The following is a 20,570-nucleotide window of genomic DNA, read 5'->3' as shown; positions in this document are numbered from 1 at the left end:
CCTCTCATAAACCTGCAGACAGAGGCACTTGGGTTACATATTGGTCCCGAAGTGAATCTGAGGTGTAGATGCTACACACATTACCCTTAGAGCTCACTGGACCCGGTATAGCTACACCCAGCTTCTGCTTGCTAAGACCTCCACGCCGTAGCCCGTGGTTACATGGGCCAGGATATTGCAGGCTTGTCATTCTGCATGCAGATCCTGACAGGAATATTTCGTTGGCTCTTTCACTGGGCAGTTAATAATCAAATTAACCCCCAGAAACAGCACAAGTACCTTATAACCCCAACCCCCACAAAGATTTTCCCCATTCATTGAAAGTATGGGCATGTTATACACTCGTTCTCTCCCCCTGGGCCTCCCTGTTAAAGTGGTCTTTCCCAGCACCCCCCTGCCTTCCTCACCCTAAAGTGGTCTTAAGAAGGTTTTAATTGATGGCCTTTCTTATGCATCTTATGTGTTCAACTTATAACTTTGCTGAAGCCAGCAAAGAACATCAGAGAATGTTGAGCTAGAAGGGACTTCAGGAATGTCAAGTCTAACTCCTTCACATTAATTTTGAGTAAGCTGAAGACCAAGCTATGAAGGGACAAACAAAGTTCATGGGCAAGTTGGAATCAGGGGCAATCCAACCCTCCCCTCCCTGTTCCACATGGAAATGCTAGCCCAGCGCCCACTCTGTAGTGACAATCCCATAATCAGAGCCATGGCTGCTGGCTCTTATTAACATTAAAGGCCAGGATTAGATTTCTGAACTCCATTCAGATAATCCAGAAATTTTCCTTAAATACAAGTTCTCTTACATCACTGTGTCTATTCAAGAGCTCACAGCCACCTCACTCTGCACCCTCAGCACGCTTGGCTATAGCTGACCAAAGTGTTGCCACGAGTCCTGCGAACAACCAACTGCTTTGCACAGACGTTTCTGCCGCCCCCATAGTACTTTCTGGACCCAGCCCAAATCTGCCCTCCCACATAACCTACTCAAAGCTCCATTCTGACCCCTTTTGCTTTTTTCTTCTTTTTTCCATTTAAGATGTATTCTTCCGGAGGAGATAATAAAGCATCAACAGAAAGTTTTTAACCACCCGTAATCCCATCACCCAACCCCAGCAGTGCTCAGCCCTGGCTGCACATTGGAATCACCTGTGAGGCTATAAAAATACTGAGCCTTGGGTTCCTCCACCAGAGATTCAGACTGTTGGTCTAGGGTGCGGCCTGGACTTTAAAAAAAAACAACAAACCTGAGGACATTTTGATATTTAAGCAGGGCTGAGAACTACTGTCTTAGATCAAAGCATCTCTGTAATGTTTAGGTCCTCATTTTAGTTCCATCTAACTTGTGATTACTTATATCTCGATTTTTCTTAGCATATATGAGTCTGTGTCCCATGCGTGTGTGTCTTCTGTCCAGAATGGACTGTAAAGTTTTTAGAGAATGATGCATGAAATCGCTTAGAACAGATGCTACGGAGTAAATAGAAAGGAAGACAAAAGGAGTCGGGCTGTTGCTTTAAGCAGTACAGGTGTGTCCCTAGACCACAGATGTGTTGGGCCTGATGCAAGATGCAGAACACGCACCTGTAATCATGTTTCATCCGTGGCCCTCCCTTCCTGGTCTTGGTGACAATGGGCCAGTGGTGAACAGTGTGGTCACAGCCAGGCCTGGGGAAAGGCAGGGAAGCCCAAAGCCTGGGGAATCCACGGACTGGGTGGTGCAGTTCTGAAGAACTGCAGCTTGACTTGAGATGTTTTTGTAAACGGTATTGAAGGTTTTAAACAGAAGTCTCAATAGTCTTGTTTAGCGCCACCTTTTGCTTCAAGCTTATTTGTCCCTTTGTCCTTTTAAAACTCCTGTACTGTCCTCAGTGTCAGCTCTGGAAGGGGGGAGAGAGAGATGAGACAGACAGTTCTTCCACCTGATCAGCTAGAAAACGCTGCTGCCACCTGTGAAACGTTACCATCTCGGGACTGGCCCTCCCTTCCCTTGGCAGCTGCCACCGAGCAGGACTGTGTGGGGCACTTCAGGGGGACACAGAAGGCTCTGGGGATGGACCCGGCACAGGCCTGTGTCTCTTCTTCCCTTGTGAAGCTTGGAATCTTGGAGAGAAGCAAAGACTTATGAACCACAAAAAAATGGCTATTTATTTAATACTAATAAGCCAAGATTAGTTTGCTCTAAACTATAACTACATGTCAACAAGATATAGTCAGCCAATGGTTTAGGTCAGTTGGGTTGAGACTGCCCTGAGATGGGCCATGCTGTCTGCCTTGTGAGCCTGGAAGGGAACGCAAACCACCTCCTGTGTGCTGGATATTCTACTAACCATCCCGCCAGCCTGTTTTCACTTCCCCACCTTGGCTGATGTCTGAGAACTGGAAGGGCCGTGGACAAGAAGAATAAGCTAGAGGACAGTAAATGTAGGGAGAGCAGAGAGGAAGAAACTGCACCTTTCAGAGCCATTGTGGGGACCTTCCTGACCCTGGGGCTGGTGCCAAGATTGGGGGTATTCATAGGTTCCCAGAATGAGAAGGGACCTAAGATTATTCAGTCTGAAGTGTTGACATCGAGTTGAATTTGTTCCTTCGGAAGAATCTGAAGATGCTGCTTTTTCTGTGAAATGCTGTGTTAGGTTAGTTCTGGTTTCTCAGTCCTTCCAGGGTTTTAAGTGCAAGTGGCATCTTCCTCCCACCCAACTGTTAATTATGACTCAGGGGACGCTTTAGCAGTTGCCCAGAGATGACCGGCAGATACCAGGAATTTTTCTCGGAGACAATTTTTGGAAATGACTCCTACTTAAAGCTTATTTGAAATAAACCTGAGAATTTGTTTAAGGAGAACCTGGAGCTTCTGACACCCCAGGTTCACATTCCTTGTTAACCGTGACTGTGGCCCTCAAGTCCTTCTGGCCCAGTAGCGGGTACACACAGGACCTCAGCCGTTCAGGAGGTTCCTGGAAGACGCAGTGATTTTGCTTGAATTCCTGTTTAGCAATGACCAAACCAAAGCAGAGGCCAAAGGGGGACCTCTCTTACTAGCGTTCAAGTCTGCTGGTAGAAAGAAGAATATTTCATACTATCCTTTTCCGGGAAGAAATAGGATGATCACCAGGAAATAAACCTAGAGAAGGTCTGGAACCTGGCCCGGGCAGTCTAGGCTCCAGAAGTAATGCCCCGGAAGGCGGCGGTATGGAGAAGAGGCAGAGGTGGGTGCCAAGGAGGAGATGGAGGCCGGGGCCAGGGTGCTGTGCTTTGTCAACTCTTGCGAGCCCTCCCAGGTCATCTTCTGCAACCGCAGTCCACGCATCGTGCTGCCAGTGTGGCTCAACTTTGATGGCCAGCCGTGGCCCTACTCGACAGCTGCCGCCGGGCACCGGCCACTGCATCCACAGCTACCGAGGTCACCTTTGGCTCTTCAGAGATGCAGGGACATACGATGGGCTTCTGGTTAACCACACTGAATTATTTGTGCCATCTCTCGATGTTGATGGACAGCCTATTTTTGCTAACATCACACTGCCAGTGTATAACCTGAAAGAGCGATGCCTCCAGGTTGTCCGAAGCTTAGTCAAGCCTGAGAATTATAGGAGACTGGACATCGTCAGATCACTGCCTGAAGATCTGGAAGACCACCCAAATGTGTGGAAAGACCTGGAGCGGCTGACACAGGAGCACACCGAAAATCAACGGATGGGAGGAGGAGATGGAAGATTTTAATTGAAACTTGCACTCTTACATCTCACCTTTTGATGGTACTGATGAATCTTGCTCTGGATATAGGACCTGTCACTTACTCTCTGTTTCAAAACGTCTCATTCTTGGAATAAAATATACTCCATTGCTTAAAAATAAAGTAAACTGACTTCAGTAGGCATTGGAATGTTTGGGGGCAAACATCACAAAAGTGTTACTTAATGCCTGCCCTTTCTAGAAAGTATTTATCAGGACCAAGTAGTTGTATTTTTGCCTCCTAGTAAGTCAGGAAATTTTTTGTGTAAGGATATTTGTATACGTCATTCAGTAAGAATTGCAGCATATCCTTTAATTGTAAGAAAGCAGTGGTTGGTGTAGTTGGTGATGTGTCTGCCTCCTGCTTGGGGAAGACAGTCTTTCTCAGGCAGGGACAAGTCTTTCTCCTCTTTGAGACCCCAGTGCCTAGCACATTATGAGCCTTCAGTTAGTGTTTGTTAGATGAACAAACCAGTGGATGCTTTGGTAGAAAGTGCTTGGAGGTTTTGCCTCTTCTTTTGTTGTGAGGGAGTGGGGAGGCTTCAAAGTGTGTACAGTAAACAAATGTCTTAAAGGGAATCATTTTTACAGAAAGTGCTTTTTATAATTTTCTAAATTGAGTGCTATTCTCATTCTACTATTGTTGCAGTTCTGTTTTATTTTTGTTTCTAAACTAGGATTGGTTTTCTACAGTTATTGTGATAAAAGCATTTTTGTAACTTGACATCTGCCCAGAAAACAGGAGAAAATCCTCATGTTTAATTCTAGTATTAATGAGCAACTATACTGTAAGAAAGTTTTTGCCAAGTGTAGATATTTCTATTCCTTTTTGTAAATCTGTGACATTTCCATTTGGTTCAGCATTTTTCATCAGGCAGGATCTGGTGACATCTTTCACCTGGCTGAAGCCCTTCAATCTCTGCTGAGTTACTCCTAACAGGGGATTCATGGAGTAGCTGGGAATTTTTTTTTCTTATAGTTTTATAAATGTATAGATCCTTCCTTAATAGGTTGGACTTAAATTCATTAACTCAAATTCAATACTTTTATTAGATTTAGTCTTTTATAATTAATAATCTTTTTTTAAAAAAGCTGCCCAGTAGAGAAAAATTTGGAAAAGACACAAAAGTAAAAGGAAGAAAAAAGATCACTGTGGATACACTACTTAAATATAACCACTATTAACATTTTGAACTATTTTCCTTCAGCTTTTTTAGAGCATATTTTGATTGGTTTTTACATAGTTGAGATCATATTGTATATAGTTTTGCATCCTGCTTTTTCATTTAAGTTTATAACTTAAATATTTTTCCATGTTATCTTAAGTTCTTCAATGGTATAGTCTTCCATTACAATTAATGTTTGGGGTATTTCTTGGAGTCTTTAATTCCTTATCCTAACCTTTGGGCACAATTCCTATGCTCTAAAACCAGAGTGAAGTGAATGAAACATAGCTCTCCTGTTTTCCCACTACCTTTTAAATTTCACCCAATCTTCAAGTTGAGGTACACATGCATAAATAAATAAATGAATGAATGAATGTAAAAATAAATTTCATCGAATCCTAGCCCCCTCTTTCAACATTCAAGGAATAAGTTGGCTTTTTTTTAAGCATGTTGTAGTAATTGTTATTCAGTGACACACCTCGAAAATTTACAATTTTTGTTGACATGTTGGATAGAGAAGAACTGCAGAAGCAGAGAGTTTTGTGTGCTAGAGAGGAAGGGAGCTGTATGAGTCCCAGAGTAGGGCAGGGTAGGGGATTTAAGGAAGTCAGCTGATGCTGGAGTAGTTTCAAGTTGGTTTTTTTTTTTAACCTGTCTTTGTCAAAACAAGATTTGATGTTCCTCTTGTTCAAACATGCAGTTTGAGTACTGTGGTTTTTTGTGTTGTCCAAGGAAGACTGAAAACCTGTAGCATGAATAATGTCTGTTTCTCATTTGAAATCTTGTGAATGTATTAAATCTATTGTTCTTAAAAAAAAATAAGTAAATAAAGAGAAAGGCTGGTTCCTTTTTACCCACTAGCCTTTAAAGTCTTCACATGGATGGGAACAAAGTTTCTTAAAAATGGTAAACATCCCCATCAATTTTGAAATAAATAAAGTATTTGCGACATTAGCATGGCCAAAATTCATTTCTCAGCACATAGGAAACCTGGTGGCATCACTGCAGAGAACGCCGAGAAAGAACAGGCAAAACCCTACTTTGCGGCTGCTTCAAGAGTATGAGACAGAAAATCCCAGATGCAAAGAGGACACATTCCACTTACCTGTGTCCCCCACGCGGGGTTCCTCGTGCCTTCCCCGCAGTGCTCAGCTTTTACCTGTGGTGGGGACCAGTGGCCTACCTCATCCCCAGCATCTTCCTCTGAGCAGGGACCTGAGAGATTGCCTGAGCGTGAGGTTCCACTCCCGCATAGCCCTGATGCCCGGCAAAACAAGCAGCGCACAGCCCGCCTTGCTCTTGCTGCTGAAGTGTGTCTGTGCCGACCCTGCAGCCGGTGTGTGTCCCGGAGCCAGTGTGTGGCCATTAGGGAGACCGTGCTCCCTAGCTGCATCCCCAGGGTGCAGAGACGTAGCTAGAGAAACAGCGCAACTCCAGTTAGTGCCGGAGCCCTCCGGTTACCATTGGGGCCTGCGGCCTAGGGAGGCCAGGCGCCCCTGACCAGGGCGACATGAGCTGACCCAACAGCATCAGCAGTGAGAGAAGAAAACAAGGAGCCTGAAATGGGACTCTGCAGGCCACTAGGCCAACTCTGCCCTTTATCCCGATTATTCAAAGCAGGCAACTTACTAGAGGCTGTATTTAGATATTAAAACTCAGGGGCACTTTTGCTGCAGCTTAAACAGATGGGAACTGCAACTTCATTTCTTGGAGCGTCTTATAAACCCCACAATGGTGGGGTCTTCAGATATTCATCCCATAAATGTTTTCTGAGCACTTAATGTAACAGACACAGAAGTGGGCAAAACAGACACCAGCCCTGCCTTCATGGAGGCGTCCCTTCCAGACGGGGAGGAGGACGATAGAGTCTGATGTCCGGAGCTGATGAGTGCTAAGAAGAAAAAAGCAACATGAAAGGAGGCTCAGGATACTACAGAAAAAAAAAACCTCTGGTGTGGCATGCGCTTTAAATTAGGGTCAGGGATGGCCCCGCTCAGAAAGTGATATTTGAGAAAAGACTTGAAGGAGGTGAAAGAATGAGCCATTTGGGGGGGGGGGGGGCAGGAAACAGCAAGTGCAAAGGGCCTGAGGCAGGCACTTTCCTGGCACATTCAAGGAACTCTGAGGAGCTCACTGTGTTTAGAGCCGAGGGAGCAAGGAGTGAGGAGGAGGAGCAGGAAGGTCAGAGTGGCCCTGCAGGCTGAGGGCACGGTCTTAGCTGTTACTCTGGTGAGATGAGCAGCTATCGGAGGGTGTTAAGCAATGGAGTGTCGTGTTATGGCTCTTGTTTAAAAAGGTCACACTGGCTTCAGAGGGGACAATGCGCTGTGGGGTAAGGACATACTAGATAATATTTCGTTCACCATGCACTCCCATCACCTGGCACACGGCACATAATACGTTTGGCAAATGAACAAACGTGTGGCAATACAGGAAGTGAACATTCCCTGAACACTCCCTGTGGGGCCACGGCAGGGGCCGTCAGGGATGCCCCCGCTCCCCAGTGCCACGGAACACAGCCCCTGTGCCCGACTGCCCAGGTGAAACGAGCCCGGTGACACCCACCTCTCGCGTGCTGGGAGAAGGCGTGAAAGTGAGCAGAACTTTGACCTCAGCCGCATGTCCCACCCCTGTCCTTGAGACCGCACAGACTCGCACAGGTTCCATGGTTGTGAGCACGTGTCCATGGAGCATCAGGCAGATAGAAATTATTTCACGAGTCTTAAAATGACTCAGTGATCCAGAAGAGCAAGGATGTGAGGCTAAGTTTCCTTGGCGTTATTTCACTGTTATAAAAATGGTTTCTAGAACAATCTCTGAGCTGTAACCACTCTTTGCATATGTGTAGATGTTTACAATTGACTGTGTGCTTTCCCCGAAGTCCACCCTCCGTAGGGCAAGATTTATCTCTCTGGCAATTGAGGAACTGAAGAGGGTTGGTTTTTTCCAGCATCATGTGGTGTCCCTGTCAAGACCAGGGCTCAAGCGCTTAGGTCTTTGTGTCCCCGGACAGAACTCCTTGCCCCCCACCCCCGCAGTCCCCCCTGCCTTTTGGTGCCTGCCGTGGGGAGCCACCCACGGTAATGAACAACCGAGTGGAGGGCAGGAGACTCTCTTGAGCAGCAAAGGCAAAGCGTTCCTCTATAGAAATAGTCCTCGATAGAAAGGACTATTCTATAGAGTTTATGGCCCATACAATTTGTACCGTGGCACCTGCACATCCACTTTGGCCTAGATAACTGAGAAATCTAACTGAAAGTTCATGAAAGTATTGCCTACTTTAGAATTCAAATGGAGCATCACAGAGAGAATTCACATATAGAAAATATCGTGATTATGGAGCAAAATTGCTTCCTTGATGTCTGAAGGCGGCAGGACAGTTTTTAGTAAAACTACCAGAAAATTCCATTGCTTCTGTAAAGTTTCCTCAGACACCTCAGACAAATACCTAGAACTCCCTGTTCTCTCACGGGTCACGACAGACATAACCGCTACCTTTTCTTGAGCCATTGATTATTAGGGAATTTTTTGAAACAGTCGAGAGTGGCACACACAATGCCAGTGTGTCGCTCGGAGCAAATCACTCTGTAATCCCACCTCACCTCCCTAGCCACTGCTGAGTTGTTTTAAGACAGATAAATTCAAGTTAGAATAAACCTGAGAGTCCTGAAGGGAAAAGACAAGTTGCCAAGAAGTAGTGTGTCCCCTGCAAGGTGGCCCTGTTTGCTTTGAGGGTGGTGCAGAGTCTGTGATGTGGCACAGTAGGGAGGCACTGGGGGTGTCTACGAAACCCCTCCACTGTCCTTGCTCCCTTGCTGCTGGGTGCCCCCAGCATATTTTTCCCCCTAAATCTTGGAGCCGTTTTTGCCATTTCTGTTGTGTCACTTTTGGAATGGTGGGAGCAGTAGCGCAACCCAGACCCACCTTCTTTTCTATTTTGCACTTTTCTTCTTTTTTAGAGGCACAGTCTCCCTCGTCACCCACGCTGCAGTGACACGATCATAGCTCACTGCAGCCTTGAATTCCTGGCCTCAAGCGATCCTTCTGCCTCAGCCTCCCAAAGGCTGGGATTACAGGCGTAAGCCACCATGCCTGGTGATTTTGTCATTTTTAACAACAGCTTTATTGAGATAGAATTCACATATCATGTAATTCATCCATTTAAAATGTACAATTCAATATTTTTTCACAAGGTGCCAGCCACCATCACCACAGTCTGATTCAAGAACATTTTTATCAGTAGTCAGTCGTCAGTCCCCATTCCCCCCACCTAGCCCCCAGCGATAAGCAACCACTGATCCACTTTCTGTCTCTACGGATCTGCCTATTCTGGACATTTTACATCAATAAAATCATATGATATGTGGTCCGTGGTGACTGGCTTCTTTCACTTAGCATGTTCTCAAGGTTCATCCATGTTGTAGCACGTATCAGTATTTTATTTCTTTCTACTGCCAAGTAATATCCCATTGTAAAGACAGACCACATTTTGTTTGTTCATTCTCCAGTTGATGGGCATTTGTTTCCGCTTTTTGGCTGTTGTGAGTGTTGCTGCCATGAACATTCACGTACTGTTTTGCCATTCGCTGATGCGAATCCATTCTGGTAAAATGAACGGCCTTCCCATGGCCAAGACGCAACTGCACTCTCAGTATTCACATCCAGTGAGGTAGTGAGAGGGTCTGGAAACCTTTCTCCAGGATGGCCTAACAAGAAAGTTGACACTAAGATATTAATTTTAAATTTATGATGTAGTTTAATGTAGTCAGAAACCCATAAGAGTACATTACAGTTGTGGAAGGGAAAGAGAAAAATGCCAGGAAAGTTTTTTCATGAATGTTCTGCCTGCTCACTTAGCTGCTGCACAGGTGTGTGTGTGTGTGTGTGTGTGTGTGTGTGTGTGTGTGTGTGTGCAGGCACACGATACACACCTTCTCCCTTCCTCCTCCCTTCCTGTTGGTCCAGCTGTCCTAGCTTTCTGCTTCAGAACCCCAGTTGATGGGCAAGACCAACAACCAAAAAGAGCAAGCCAAGCCCAGAGCTAGGGCCGAGGCCAGGACACAGCCACTGCTGCTGGATTGGAAATCCTGGAAGCCATCCTTGGGCCATTTGGAGATGTTAATTAAGCTGGCTAATTCCCACTGGTGCTGGGTTGCCAGTGTTGAGTGGAGTGTGTAGGCTTACCCCATCCACTGCCTGCAGCTGTTCCCTTCCTCAGAGCCATTCCAAGGGGTCTGAATAGCACAGACAGCCCTCTGATCTCCCACCCCGTCCGCCTTCCTGCTGGTAGGATATTTAGCACTCGCCTAAAGCTGGAACCCTAGTCCACTCTTTCTCTCCCTCGTCCATGCCAACTCTCAAAATCATTCTCTTTCCTAATTATCTCGAACCAGTTAATCATTTTCCACACTGACTGCTCGGTAACAAGGATCCGGGGAGAGGCAGCCACTTTTCTTGTCTGGCCCTGCCCAGCATCATCCCAGGTGGCAGTCCTGGGTGGCAGCCTTTCCGCGGAGATAAGAAGCCTGGTTCAGATCCTTGCTCTTTTGCTCTCCCAGTGAGCACAGCTGGGGAAAGCACACTGTAAAAACCCTCGGCACGGCAGAGCTGTGTAGAACACATCTCCAACCGGCCTGTTGTTTCCTGTGTTTTTTTAAATCCCTGTTGATTTCAAGAGTCTCAAAGAAGTCACACGAGGCCAAAGAAGACATCTTTCTTTAAAAGTGACTTCTGGATTCCTCAGGTTCAAACTCTGTGTCTGAGCCGCCAGTTGGCCACAGTTTGGCCTTTTGGTGTCTGAGTCAAACTCTTCAAGGCTCTCCCCCGAGGAGCCTCGCTCAACTGCTCTTAGCATGAGTGGGGCTGACTCCCGATTCCCAGGGCCACCAATATATAAAAATAACTTGGAATTTAAGATGCATATTAACCCTATAACCGAATATCTCCTACCCTTTTTTCCATTATCACCCCATCTTTTAAGACATTTTTATTTCCTAATTTGTCCCATCCCCTGAAACATCGCAGAAATACTGTGTATCTGTTTATTCACGGTACTTATATCTGTGCTTTATACATATAGACAGTAAGATATTTTTGCCCCCCAAGGTGTGCTGTTGCCTCCTTAGACAGCATGCTGTAACTCCTTTCCCAGAGCCTCCAAAAGCAGGGGTTTTGTCTGTTCTGTGCTGTAACTCCAAGCCTAGAATGGTACCTGACACACATCTGGTGCCCAGTTGATGGAAGGATGAAATAATTATGCTTTGTGTCTCCCCTATTCCCCCAGGCATCACGTGCCTCCTAGCCTCTTCCCACCCCTCATCTCTGAGCACAGTGCTTCCTTCTGGTGCCTTCCAGCACTGCCCAGGTTAGTTGATGCCTCGTGCTTACCCCAAGGGATGCATCAGGAAGCTGACAGCCTACTCCTGTTCCAGTGACTGGGACCCCACCCTTTGGGAACACTGCGTGTGTGTCAAGGGCAAGTGACATTTGAGCCCCATGGAATAATCAAGGCAGCCCCCAACTGTCTCCATCTTTGCATCTCCTTAACCCAAGCAGGGGTTGGCAGTTACTGAGACATTCTTTGTGGTCCAGCACACCATACCAGGCTGCGTCTGGGGACGCACAGGAGAGGAGCAAAGCAATCCTCATCAGCAATTACAAACAAGTCCTCCATTGTTAACCGCACCATCTGCTTTCTTGGTTTCTACCAATCAGGTGCCTATACGCACAGCATAACCAGCATACACACAGTGCAGGGCTGCAGGGGGGTGAGATCAAGGAGCCCCTTCATATAGAGACCCTTGGCTCACGTCGGAGAATGTCAGTAGCATGGTGCTCTGAAAAGCTGAGACTCCTCAACTCAAGGAAGACCCACGCAGAGACGCTCTGTATTTGCCATCTTCCACGACAGGAAACAGGCCCCCACAGCACGAGCAATGGGGGAGATAGGAAATCCAGATGATTCCATTATCCAGAGGATCCAAGGAAAACACTCTAGTCTGTTACCAACAATCGAAAGCAGCCCCGAACTTCTCAGGCCTGAGGAGTGCAACCAACGTGTGGCGAAGGAGCAGTGTTAACAGGTTGAAAATCAAACCAAGTAGGACAGAGAATGTTACTGGTCATCCACAATCCGTGATCAGTTATTGATCCGGAAGTTCCTAACCCTAAATAATTTTCCTTTTGGGTGGGGAGAATTATCAGCAGTAGAAACATGTTTTCATAGAAGTGCACGTTTCTTTCAGAGAGGCAGAGCTAAGAGAATGTCAGTGGTCCTTCTTCCAATGGCATCTTGAACCACTGTCTTAGAAACTGGCCCTGGTCACTGTGCCAGCCTTGGCAGATGGGGTCAGCGGAAAATCCAAGTTTACAACTGTGGTTGTGCAGACAATGGTCCATGTCGCTTCTAAATGTCCTTTGTCCAGATTTGATGGTGGTCTGTTGGCACTGAATTCAGGAGAGTTGTTGGGGGTTGGGAGGGAGAAGCTACTGCCTGACTTAGAAAGAGGGCGCATTTGCCAAGGAAAATAGGAAATAGGATGGTATAGAAGGGGTGGGGTGAGTCGAAGAATCTGTCACAGAGTATGGACAAACCAAGGTCCTCCCTCAGTTTTGACTGCAGAGAGCCTGCAGCTCTGTGGGTGAGAGAGTGAGCTTGTCTGATTTTGCCGCTGCAACGTCCCCTCCTGAGCCTGCCTGTGCACAGCATGCTGTGTGTTCTCTCCCTGGGGACTGTCACGTTGCAGATCCCACTAGTACTGAATTAACACACTGTCTGTAACTCAGAAACCTGTAAAATGAAACTTGGAGACATATAAACTTGCACACCTGGGGGGTTTCAATTATATTTTATTCATTGAATCCCAAATGCTTGTCTGGAAAACTTTAACTATTCTTTAGGCCACATCGGTCAGGAAAATTTGGACACCAGGAAAAGGGTACAGCTGTCAGTACTGCGCGGTGCCCGAGCGCTCCTAACAAGACCTGCGCTTTCACATCGCAGGAGTTTCAATGTCTCTTCATTTCACATTTGTAAATGTTGCATCAGGGAGTATTCTGTCCTATGAAGTAGAATTTTCGAGTGAATTTTCAGTTCTTACCGAAGGCTTTGAGGCTGCTCGAACAGCTCAGGAATGAGTGTATTATTAGCACTGTGTTAATTATCAAGTTGGAGCTGTGGGGGTACCGTGCTTGTATTCATTTGATTTTATGTTCTTTCCCTTCAGATTAAAATCCACAAAGGTCTCATTACAATATCTGAGCAAGGTAAGGCTGACAGTTCAGCGGGCTCACCCAACCACCCTGCTTTCGGGGAGGGGGATGGGAATTTTCTAACAGGTCCCCTCTGTAGCCGCAGTGACCCTCACCACCCTGGGCCTTTGCTGTCCCCACCTCCCCTCCCCAGGGGCCCTGCAGAGCTCCTGCCCCTGCATGTCTGTGCTGCCGCTGCCCAGGGAAGCCCAGCCTCGCCTTTCTTCTGCCCTGATCACTCCGGGCGGAATCCGACACCAACACCTGCCATCACAGAAAATGTCTTTGTTGCCCGCCCTTTTGTGTGTGGGGCTGCAGGGAGCCGATGGGCACCGGGGCCGCCCCCTTTTTTGTTGCCTCAGCCTGGAGGAGCAGGGTCTTGAGATGGGCCGATAAGACGTGGCACGTGCTGGGCCGGCCTTTGACCGCCAGCCTTAATGGAGGCCTCAGAGGCCTCCACGCGGGGAGGGCAGGTTGTCGAGGGGGCTGCTGAATGGAACAGCTGGGGGAGGAAAAGCAGACAAAAGCTGGGGAGCACAGAGGGTGGAGAACCTGGGGATCGGCTGCCGTCTAGGACCCGGAGGGCAGCCTGGCCGCGGCAGGTGTGACCTCCCCAGCCTTGCCTTTCTGTCCTGGATCCGGGGTCCAGGCCCTGCCCAGAGCGCTCTGATGGGCGGCAGGCGCCTCCGCAGGGCTGGCCGAAAACCCCCTCCCGTGGGGCCTGGGCCGTCCCAACTCGCAGGCTCACAGGTGGAAGGAGAGCAGTTAATGACGACGATGATGATAGTGCTGCTGCTGAAGGGGAAGGCGAGTGAGTGAGCTGTCATTTATTAGCCCTGTCACCCACGGTGCAATGCATGGCACAGATGCCAGTCACTGTCTGTCTCAGTAAATGTGGAGGTTCGATGTTAGGGTCTAGGCTTGTTGGTTTATCCAAAACATCACCCTCCTCCACCAGGCAGGGGCTGTTACACCTGCAGGCCAGGTGAGCAGCCAGAACCCCAGCCAGCTGACCCTCCGGCCACTTGCCCTTTCTTGTCCCTTAAGCCATGGCTTTGGCGCAAACTGGGCTCACGTGACCCCCCACAGGTGACAGAGCCGTGGAGCCCACATGCTTACATCGGGAGGGGGCAGAGCAGGGTGGTACTACTCCCTCCCAGGTCTCCTGCAAAAGTTTCTATTTGCTGGGCCCCTCGTACCCATGCATGTCCTCCTGTTCCTGAAACCAAAGTGGGGAGGTGGGGCTCGAGTGTCCTTTGAATAGGCCTCAGGCTTCCATCACCAGGAAAAGGCCACTCGAGTGGAGCCGTTGCCTGCAGCTTGCAAGTGGAATTAGCGCGTTAGCAAGGCGGCCTTGCTCTGTGACCGCCTGCTCATTGTGCAGCTGCCACCTCGCCGTCAACCTCGGGGTACGGCAGGCACATCAGGCTGGTGACGTGCCAAGGAAAAGTTGGGGACTGGAAGAATGCATGCAGAAAGTTGGGGACTAGAGGAATGCATGGGGCTCCATGGCACTGGCCCCAGCCCAGCTCCAGGTGTGGCTTTGCCCTTTGCCCCTGGCCATCAGGGTCCCTGCTCTCAGATGCACAAGTGCCCTTCACTGCAGAGCTTCGTGCCATGGACTTGGGTCCGCTCTGTGGGCAAAGCTTGGCGCTACTCTGTCCGTCCATATGGCTGCAGGAACTCGAGGTGCACCCACCCCTCCTTCCTTCCTTGTTCTCCCTGGGTAGGGGTGGAGGGGCTACAGTATTTTCATTCCAATCCAGAATTAGCCAAGGTTTGCTCTTTGACAATCTCTTTATAGCTTTCATTTACTTGCTTTTATTTATTTATTTGCTTCCTTATCCCAATTGATCTGAATATGGTGGTGGGTGGGGTGGTATTTCAAACTGGAATATTATCTGGGATTAAAGCAGCTCTGTTCCCCCCGCTGCCCCCACCCCTGGATTAAATGCTATTGCACACCATCAGCTCCAAGGCGGGGGAGAGATGCCTTTTAACAGTCCCGCCTCTGTCATGGGTGACAGTCTAGCTGTGCTGCCTTTGTCAAAGGCAGTCTGTTTTTAAATACAAAAATGGTAGGCCAGAGGCCCAGGACGGCTTCTCTCTCTCTGCCGGACCTTACTAAGCCTGGAATAAGGGAGGCAACAGAACAGCCCCGGCCCCTGGAGTCTGAAAGGGCCGAATTTCAGAGCACCCTGGACAGGTTGCCTCCGCAGGTCCACGTATGTTTGCATGCTGCATTTCAGCAGCTCCTCCTAGAAACAATAAGGTAAAGTCAGAAAATGAAAAAGGTGCTGTCTGTGAATAAAATAACCTACCTAAATTAATTTCAAATGCAAACAACAACAGTAATAATAATGTCAAAGGCCAAAGCCCTGCATTAAAGCCTGTGGGGGGAAGATATAGAAACTCTGCGTTTGAGGTTTGTTCCCAGCAGAGGTCATGCAGGGAAACTTAGGTCACAATTCGACAGGGTTTAAAAATACATTACGAGGGGAAAGGTGATGAAATGATCCTCTCGTTCGCAGAACAGTCCTAGGGGAGAGTGAACTCCGCTGGCAACAGCGGCTGGGTATTGCACCAGGCATTCCTGTATTCCCCCGAGCGTGCCTGCAGCGGCCCTGGGGCAGGGGAGGGGCGCACGCACGCAGGTTTTAATTTTATTCCCTTTTCTCTCCAGTGCTGAATAGCTGTATGCTCATCTGGACCCATTCACACAAGCAATTTAGTCCTGACCTCAAGTTTAGACCCTTTGGGGAGTAATTGAGTCGTAACTCATGGTGTAAAATATCAATATGTAAACACGTGGAGATTCGAATAACACCAACAGGGCTCCACAAAGCTTCCCGGGAAGTTTCACTGGCTTTTTCACTGACTCTGGTCAATGCTTCTTCATTGGCCATTTCTCCCTTTTACTATAATCAGATGCCTTTTCTGTTTATTCTTGTGAATTGGACATAAGTCTGAATTAATTTCAAAAAGATTCATAGCTTTTATGCTGCAGAAAAGCCCAGGACAAAGATCAGGAGGAAAGACATTCGTTTGTTTATTCATTCAACAAACACCTTTGCAAGCAGAGCACAGGAGTAGGTCATCAAACCCTCTTCCTGGAGACGTGGTTCTGTTTCTTCTGAATGCCACACATCCTCTCTTGAATCGGTGGCCATAGAGTGTCAGCTGACTCCATGACTTGGCCATTCTCTGCTTCCTTTGCAGGGCCCCTGGCCTCCAGCCCGAGTGCCAACCGCAAGAAGCCCCTTGGTAAGGAGGAGACAGATCAGACTCTCCCGCCCTCCCCCGAGCCTGTAAACCCGAGACTCTAGGAAACTTCATCGCTGTGCTAGTGTCCTCAGCAAGTCTTCCCAGTAATGAACTTCTGAAGTCAAAGGTGAATTCCACTAAAATGTTTCAGATGGGACTTTCAAACTAGGCTGCGCCATCTTGTCCTGAAACCTCACAAACCTTCAGCTTCCAAAGAAGAAAAGAAGTCACCAATAACAAGAAGCAAACTCGCTGTCACATGGGCACTGGTGTGGCTGCTCCGGACAGAGCCCAGCAGGAAAAGATTCTGCGTTTTCAGGGAGGGCGAGGAGGGCAGGTGATTTCTGTACCCCAAGTTGTCTTCTCTCGTTTATAAACCCAAGTATGATTTGCAGAGGGGCTGGCAAACAACTGTTTAATTGTTTGAGGAATTTTCTCTGCATTGATTTCGCTACTTATGTTAGGATTTATGCTTTACTCAAAAATTTCATCATCACGGAAATTGGCTTTCCCCAGGGTCTTTTGCCCGGGAGAACTTTTTCCTCAGTTGTTGAGTGTTTTCCACCTGGTGCCTGATGCCCACTGAGAAGAGGTTCTCCTGACCACCCAGAGGCCCTCCAGGTCACAACAGTGACACTCCCACCCCAGAACACTTAGAAGATTCTAGCAAACAAGGTCCTGTCCTTGTAGGGGTTCCTGCAGGACAAGAAGTGTCCCAAGGCTCGAAACAGCACAGCACCGTATCAACACGAAGGGCGTGCACCAGCTTCAGGTGCTAGGTGGGCTGTGGTGGGCACCCCCGGAACGTCCTCATGCCTCCAGAAGCTTCACCCTGCAATCTCGCTCCTGTCTATTGCTCAGAGAGGGCCAAGATGAGCCTTAGAATGTTTCTTGTCACACAATTTCAAGCAAGGGATTTGATCGTTATTTTTTACCAGTTTGGCTCCAAGGAAGGCATATTGGGCCTGTTTTTTTTAAAATAAGAAAGAAGGAAAGAAAAGAGAAAGAATGACAAGCCCTGACTTCTGTCTGGGCTGGCCCAGCCCCCTTGCTGGGAGACTCTGGTGGGCCCTACCCGGCCAGCAGCAGAGAAGTGGGTCAGCAGGGAGAGCTGTTTAGCACAGGCCTCCGCTGCTCTCCTGGCCCTTGACCTGTCTCAGAGCTACAGGTTTGCTCCACCCCCGACGTCACCTCGGAGGTAAACCCAAGAAATTCGTGGAGTCCCTCCCCACTGCACAGTCTTTGTTCTCGTGAGACCGTTTCACAATGCACGTGCCCTGAGAGACCCCTTCACTCACAACACAACAGCGCGTGAAACACAGCGACTAGCTAAAGGCTTAAGATGCAGAGCCTTTGCACCTTCCTCTCCCCTCTGCCCTCTGCCCTCTGCCCTCTGCTCTTGCAGACACCGTGTGCCACCCGCAGCCTGCGTGGTCACCAAGGGTCTGGAGAAGCCCTGCGAGCCTGCTCACCCCATTGAGCGGCCTTCTTCACTGAGGAGCCGTCGGGTTGGTTTGGCAGGTACCTGGCCTTTGTGGGGAAAATAGCAGACCCAGACGCCAGACTCACTCTTGGGCCAAGTGAGAAAGGGCGGAGACAGCCATTGCTGTCGGAAGGGTAGACCTTCTAATTCTAGAGAGAATTTGTCTGTCTGCTTTATAGGGGATCACAGGGAGGGTTTGAAGCCCACCAGGCAGAAGCAACTTGAGAACTATCTGAACATAAGAGAACGAGGGCCGTTCCAAAGCAGGAGTAAGCTTTAATCGTTTCGGGCTGTTTCGTAAAGGGCCCAGTGTGTTCACTTATTGCTTACTGGCTACATAAAGGGTTTCCAGGAGTCATGGCATTTTCTGTGGTGTCAGCAAATGCCACGATTCTTATTCTCCCCCACCCCCATTTTCTTTTAATGATTTGAGCTCTCTGGCCAGCGTGGTCTGGCCAGTGTCACTCATACTTGAGAGTGTTGTTGAGCTGCTTCGTTTCATGTTTACAAAGCACCCAGATCATCGTTCCTGCAGGAAAGTGTGTCACATGTCCTGGGCTCCAGAGTCCCCTGTAGGTCTCTAGCAACACGTGGCTTCTGAGAGAACATTACGTCTAAGAGCATAACCCCTGTTACAGAATTCCTGGCTTTAGCAGGAGAGAGTGTCAGGATTGGGAAGTCCCATTTAACTCTTACGGACTTCTGCTCCGTGATTTCATTTTGCCTCCAAGATCCTGACCTTGGAGCGGGAAATTCATTGTAGGTAGCACATAACTCTACCTTCATATGATCCCTGGTGATTTTAACAGCCCCATGACCCCAGATTACAGCCAGCAGTTCTGTGGCTGGAGTCTTTTTGAGACCCACGTTCTCAGTAACAGCTCTGGTTTGGAGGTTCGGAGCCCGGCAGCAGGGAATCTGGCAACCATGTTTGCTTGTGATCACATGGACTTGAGTCATTTTTGTTATTTGGGGTGGAAAATTGAAACAATTTAAGGTTTTTTTTTTCTTTCTTAGAAAAGCAAATAATTGTGTTTTTGCAATAAATGCCTTTCAGCAAAATTGTGGAGGGTCATTCATCCGGTAGGGACCCACCTGCGGCACAGCGCTGACTCATCACAGTAGTATGACTAGGTCACCCTTCTGTAAACAAAGGTGGCACAGATTGGCCCAAAGGTGATAAGACTCACTGGCCTCAGGCAGGACCAGTCCAGTTCCCTTACTTCTCTGCACACCGGTTGCCAGATTTCCATCTAAAGCAAAGCTGATGTTTGAATAGGTTTTTGGACTTTAAAAAATAGTAATTTCACAAAATGATGACTTTTTAAAAATAGTCAAGCCTTCAGCAGACAGAAGCAAGGAAATTTAGCCTGGGTGAATGACTGTCAAAAGTGTCTTCAGCAGTTAAGTCTGCGGCTCCTAAAAGCCACAGGTTGTCGGGGGTGGGGGGGTGACCCTTGACTTTGTGATGTGAGTCGATTGATCAGACCCTTAGCCTTACCAGTGAGATCACGCAGATCCAAGAGCCATGCACACCCAGTCTTCCTGACCTTCCTCGGCTGGTACCGCCTGTGCTCCGCTGACCTGTTGTATGTGCATCATGTGGAGGTTTGATGAATCCTTTGAAACTTCCTGTGATGTTGTATATGTCACTGTGTTACATTTATCAATATATCTACTGAAGGGGAATCTGCATCTGAAGGGAAACTCAACGTGAAACAACCGTGGTTTTAGTTGCACTCATTCTCTATGTATGACATACACATGAAGTGAATGTTTTCTTACGTTTTCAGGTCTACAGTGTTTAGTAAATGTAAATACGGAAAAAATTTGATAAATATGGTAAATTAAGTTATAGTATGTCATTTGATTCTTATTTTGCTATCTCTTATTTAATTTCCCTGAGGCTCCACCTCTAGGTTCATTCTTAGGCGGTAGAGACCTTCCCGTGTAACCCACCATTGCAGCTGTGTACGTGTGCACCAAGGCACACGGCAGCAAATGCAGCCACGCCGGGAAAGCACACGGCTCAGCCAACAGCCACACTTGACTTTGCAGTTAACCTTCTTTTCCTCTTTAACTCTGACTTACTGTGATGATTTAATAAAGTGGAAACACAGCACTTAGGTGCTATATGTTTCTTTCATTCTCATTATAGTTTGTAGGAAAATAAAGTTTATCCTGGTGTCTAATAAAAAGGTGGTTTGCAGTTTTTAATTGGACAGAGTTGTTCAAAAGCATATTTTTAACCAAAGCCTAAAAATGTATCCAAAATGGTAGCTAGTACCAATCCCAAGAGGTTTACAGATGTGTTTATGTAAACTTGACCTCTCGGTTCATAGCATGAAATGCTAAGATCCAGTCACAAGAGGATCTGAGTCCAAGCATCGTTGTTCTCATCTACGTAAGTCCATCCCTCTGGCTGTGATTAAACAGCTGGGTCAATACTGCCTGCATCTGCGATTTCTATCGAGGCCCACGATGAGCTGTGCCCCTTGCACCATCTCCCCAGGCAGCACCTGTACAAGTCACCCTTTTAGTGGTCTGGAGTCCTGTCCCTCATGAACAGGAGGCAGACTTTGAGAGTTTGTCTTTGTGGATAAGTGACAGACAAGGTGTAATGATGGCTTCCTGCAGGTGTGGCCAAAGCCAGGTTGAGGGCCCTGCCTCAGACT

General features: G+C 47.8%; 1 protein-coding gene and 1 pseudogene across 2 annotated transcripts in view; both read left to right on the top strand.

Moving 5' to 3' along the window:
• RALGAPA2 (Ral GTPase activating protein catalytic subunit alpha 2) overlaps window positions 1-20,093 on the top strand; it is a 316,728-nt gene extending 296,635 nt beyond the window's left edge. Inside the window, exons 39-40 of the mRNA XM_045529190.1 lie at window positions 13,124-13,163; window positions 16,368-20,093. Coding sequence (XP_045385146.1) covers window positions 13,124-13,128 — 5 coding nt within the window. The 3' untranslated portion in view covers window positions 13,129-13,163; window positions 16,368-20,093. The remainder of the gene's footprint in view (window positions 1-13,123; window positions 13,164-16,367) is intronic.
• LOC123622657 lies at window positions 3,176-4,260 on the top strand (annotated as a pseudogene). The gene has a single exon (XR_006729572.1). The product of XR_006729572.1 is annotated as a von Hippel-Lindau disease tumor suppressor-like (transcript).
• Window positions 20,094-20,570: the final 477 nt, after the last annotated feature.

Source organism: Lemur catta, chromosome 17 (genome assembly GCF_020740605.2).
Source record: "Lemur catta isolate mLemCat1 chromosome 17, mLemCat1.pri, whole genome shotgun sequence".
In the NCBI taxonomy this organism is placed as follows: Eukaryota; Metazoa; Chordata; class Mammalia; order Primates; family Lemuridae; genus Lemur; species Lemur catta.
Note: the sequence above shows the minus strand (reverse complement) of the source record. Positions and strands in the feature narration are given on the sequence as shown.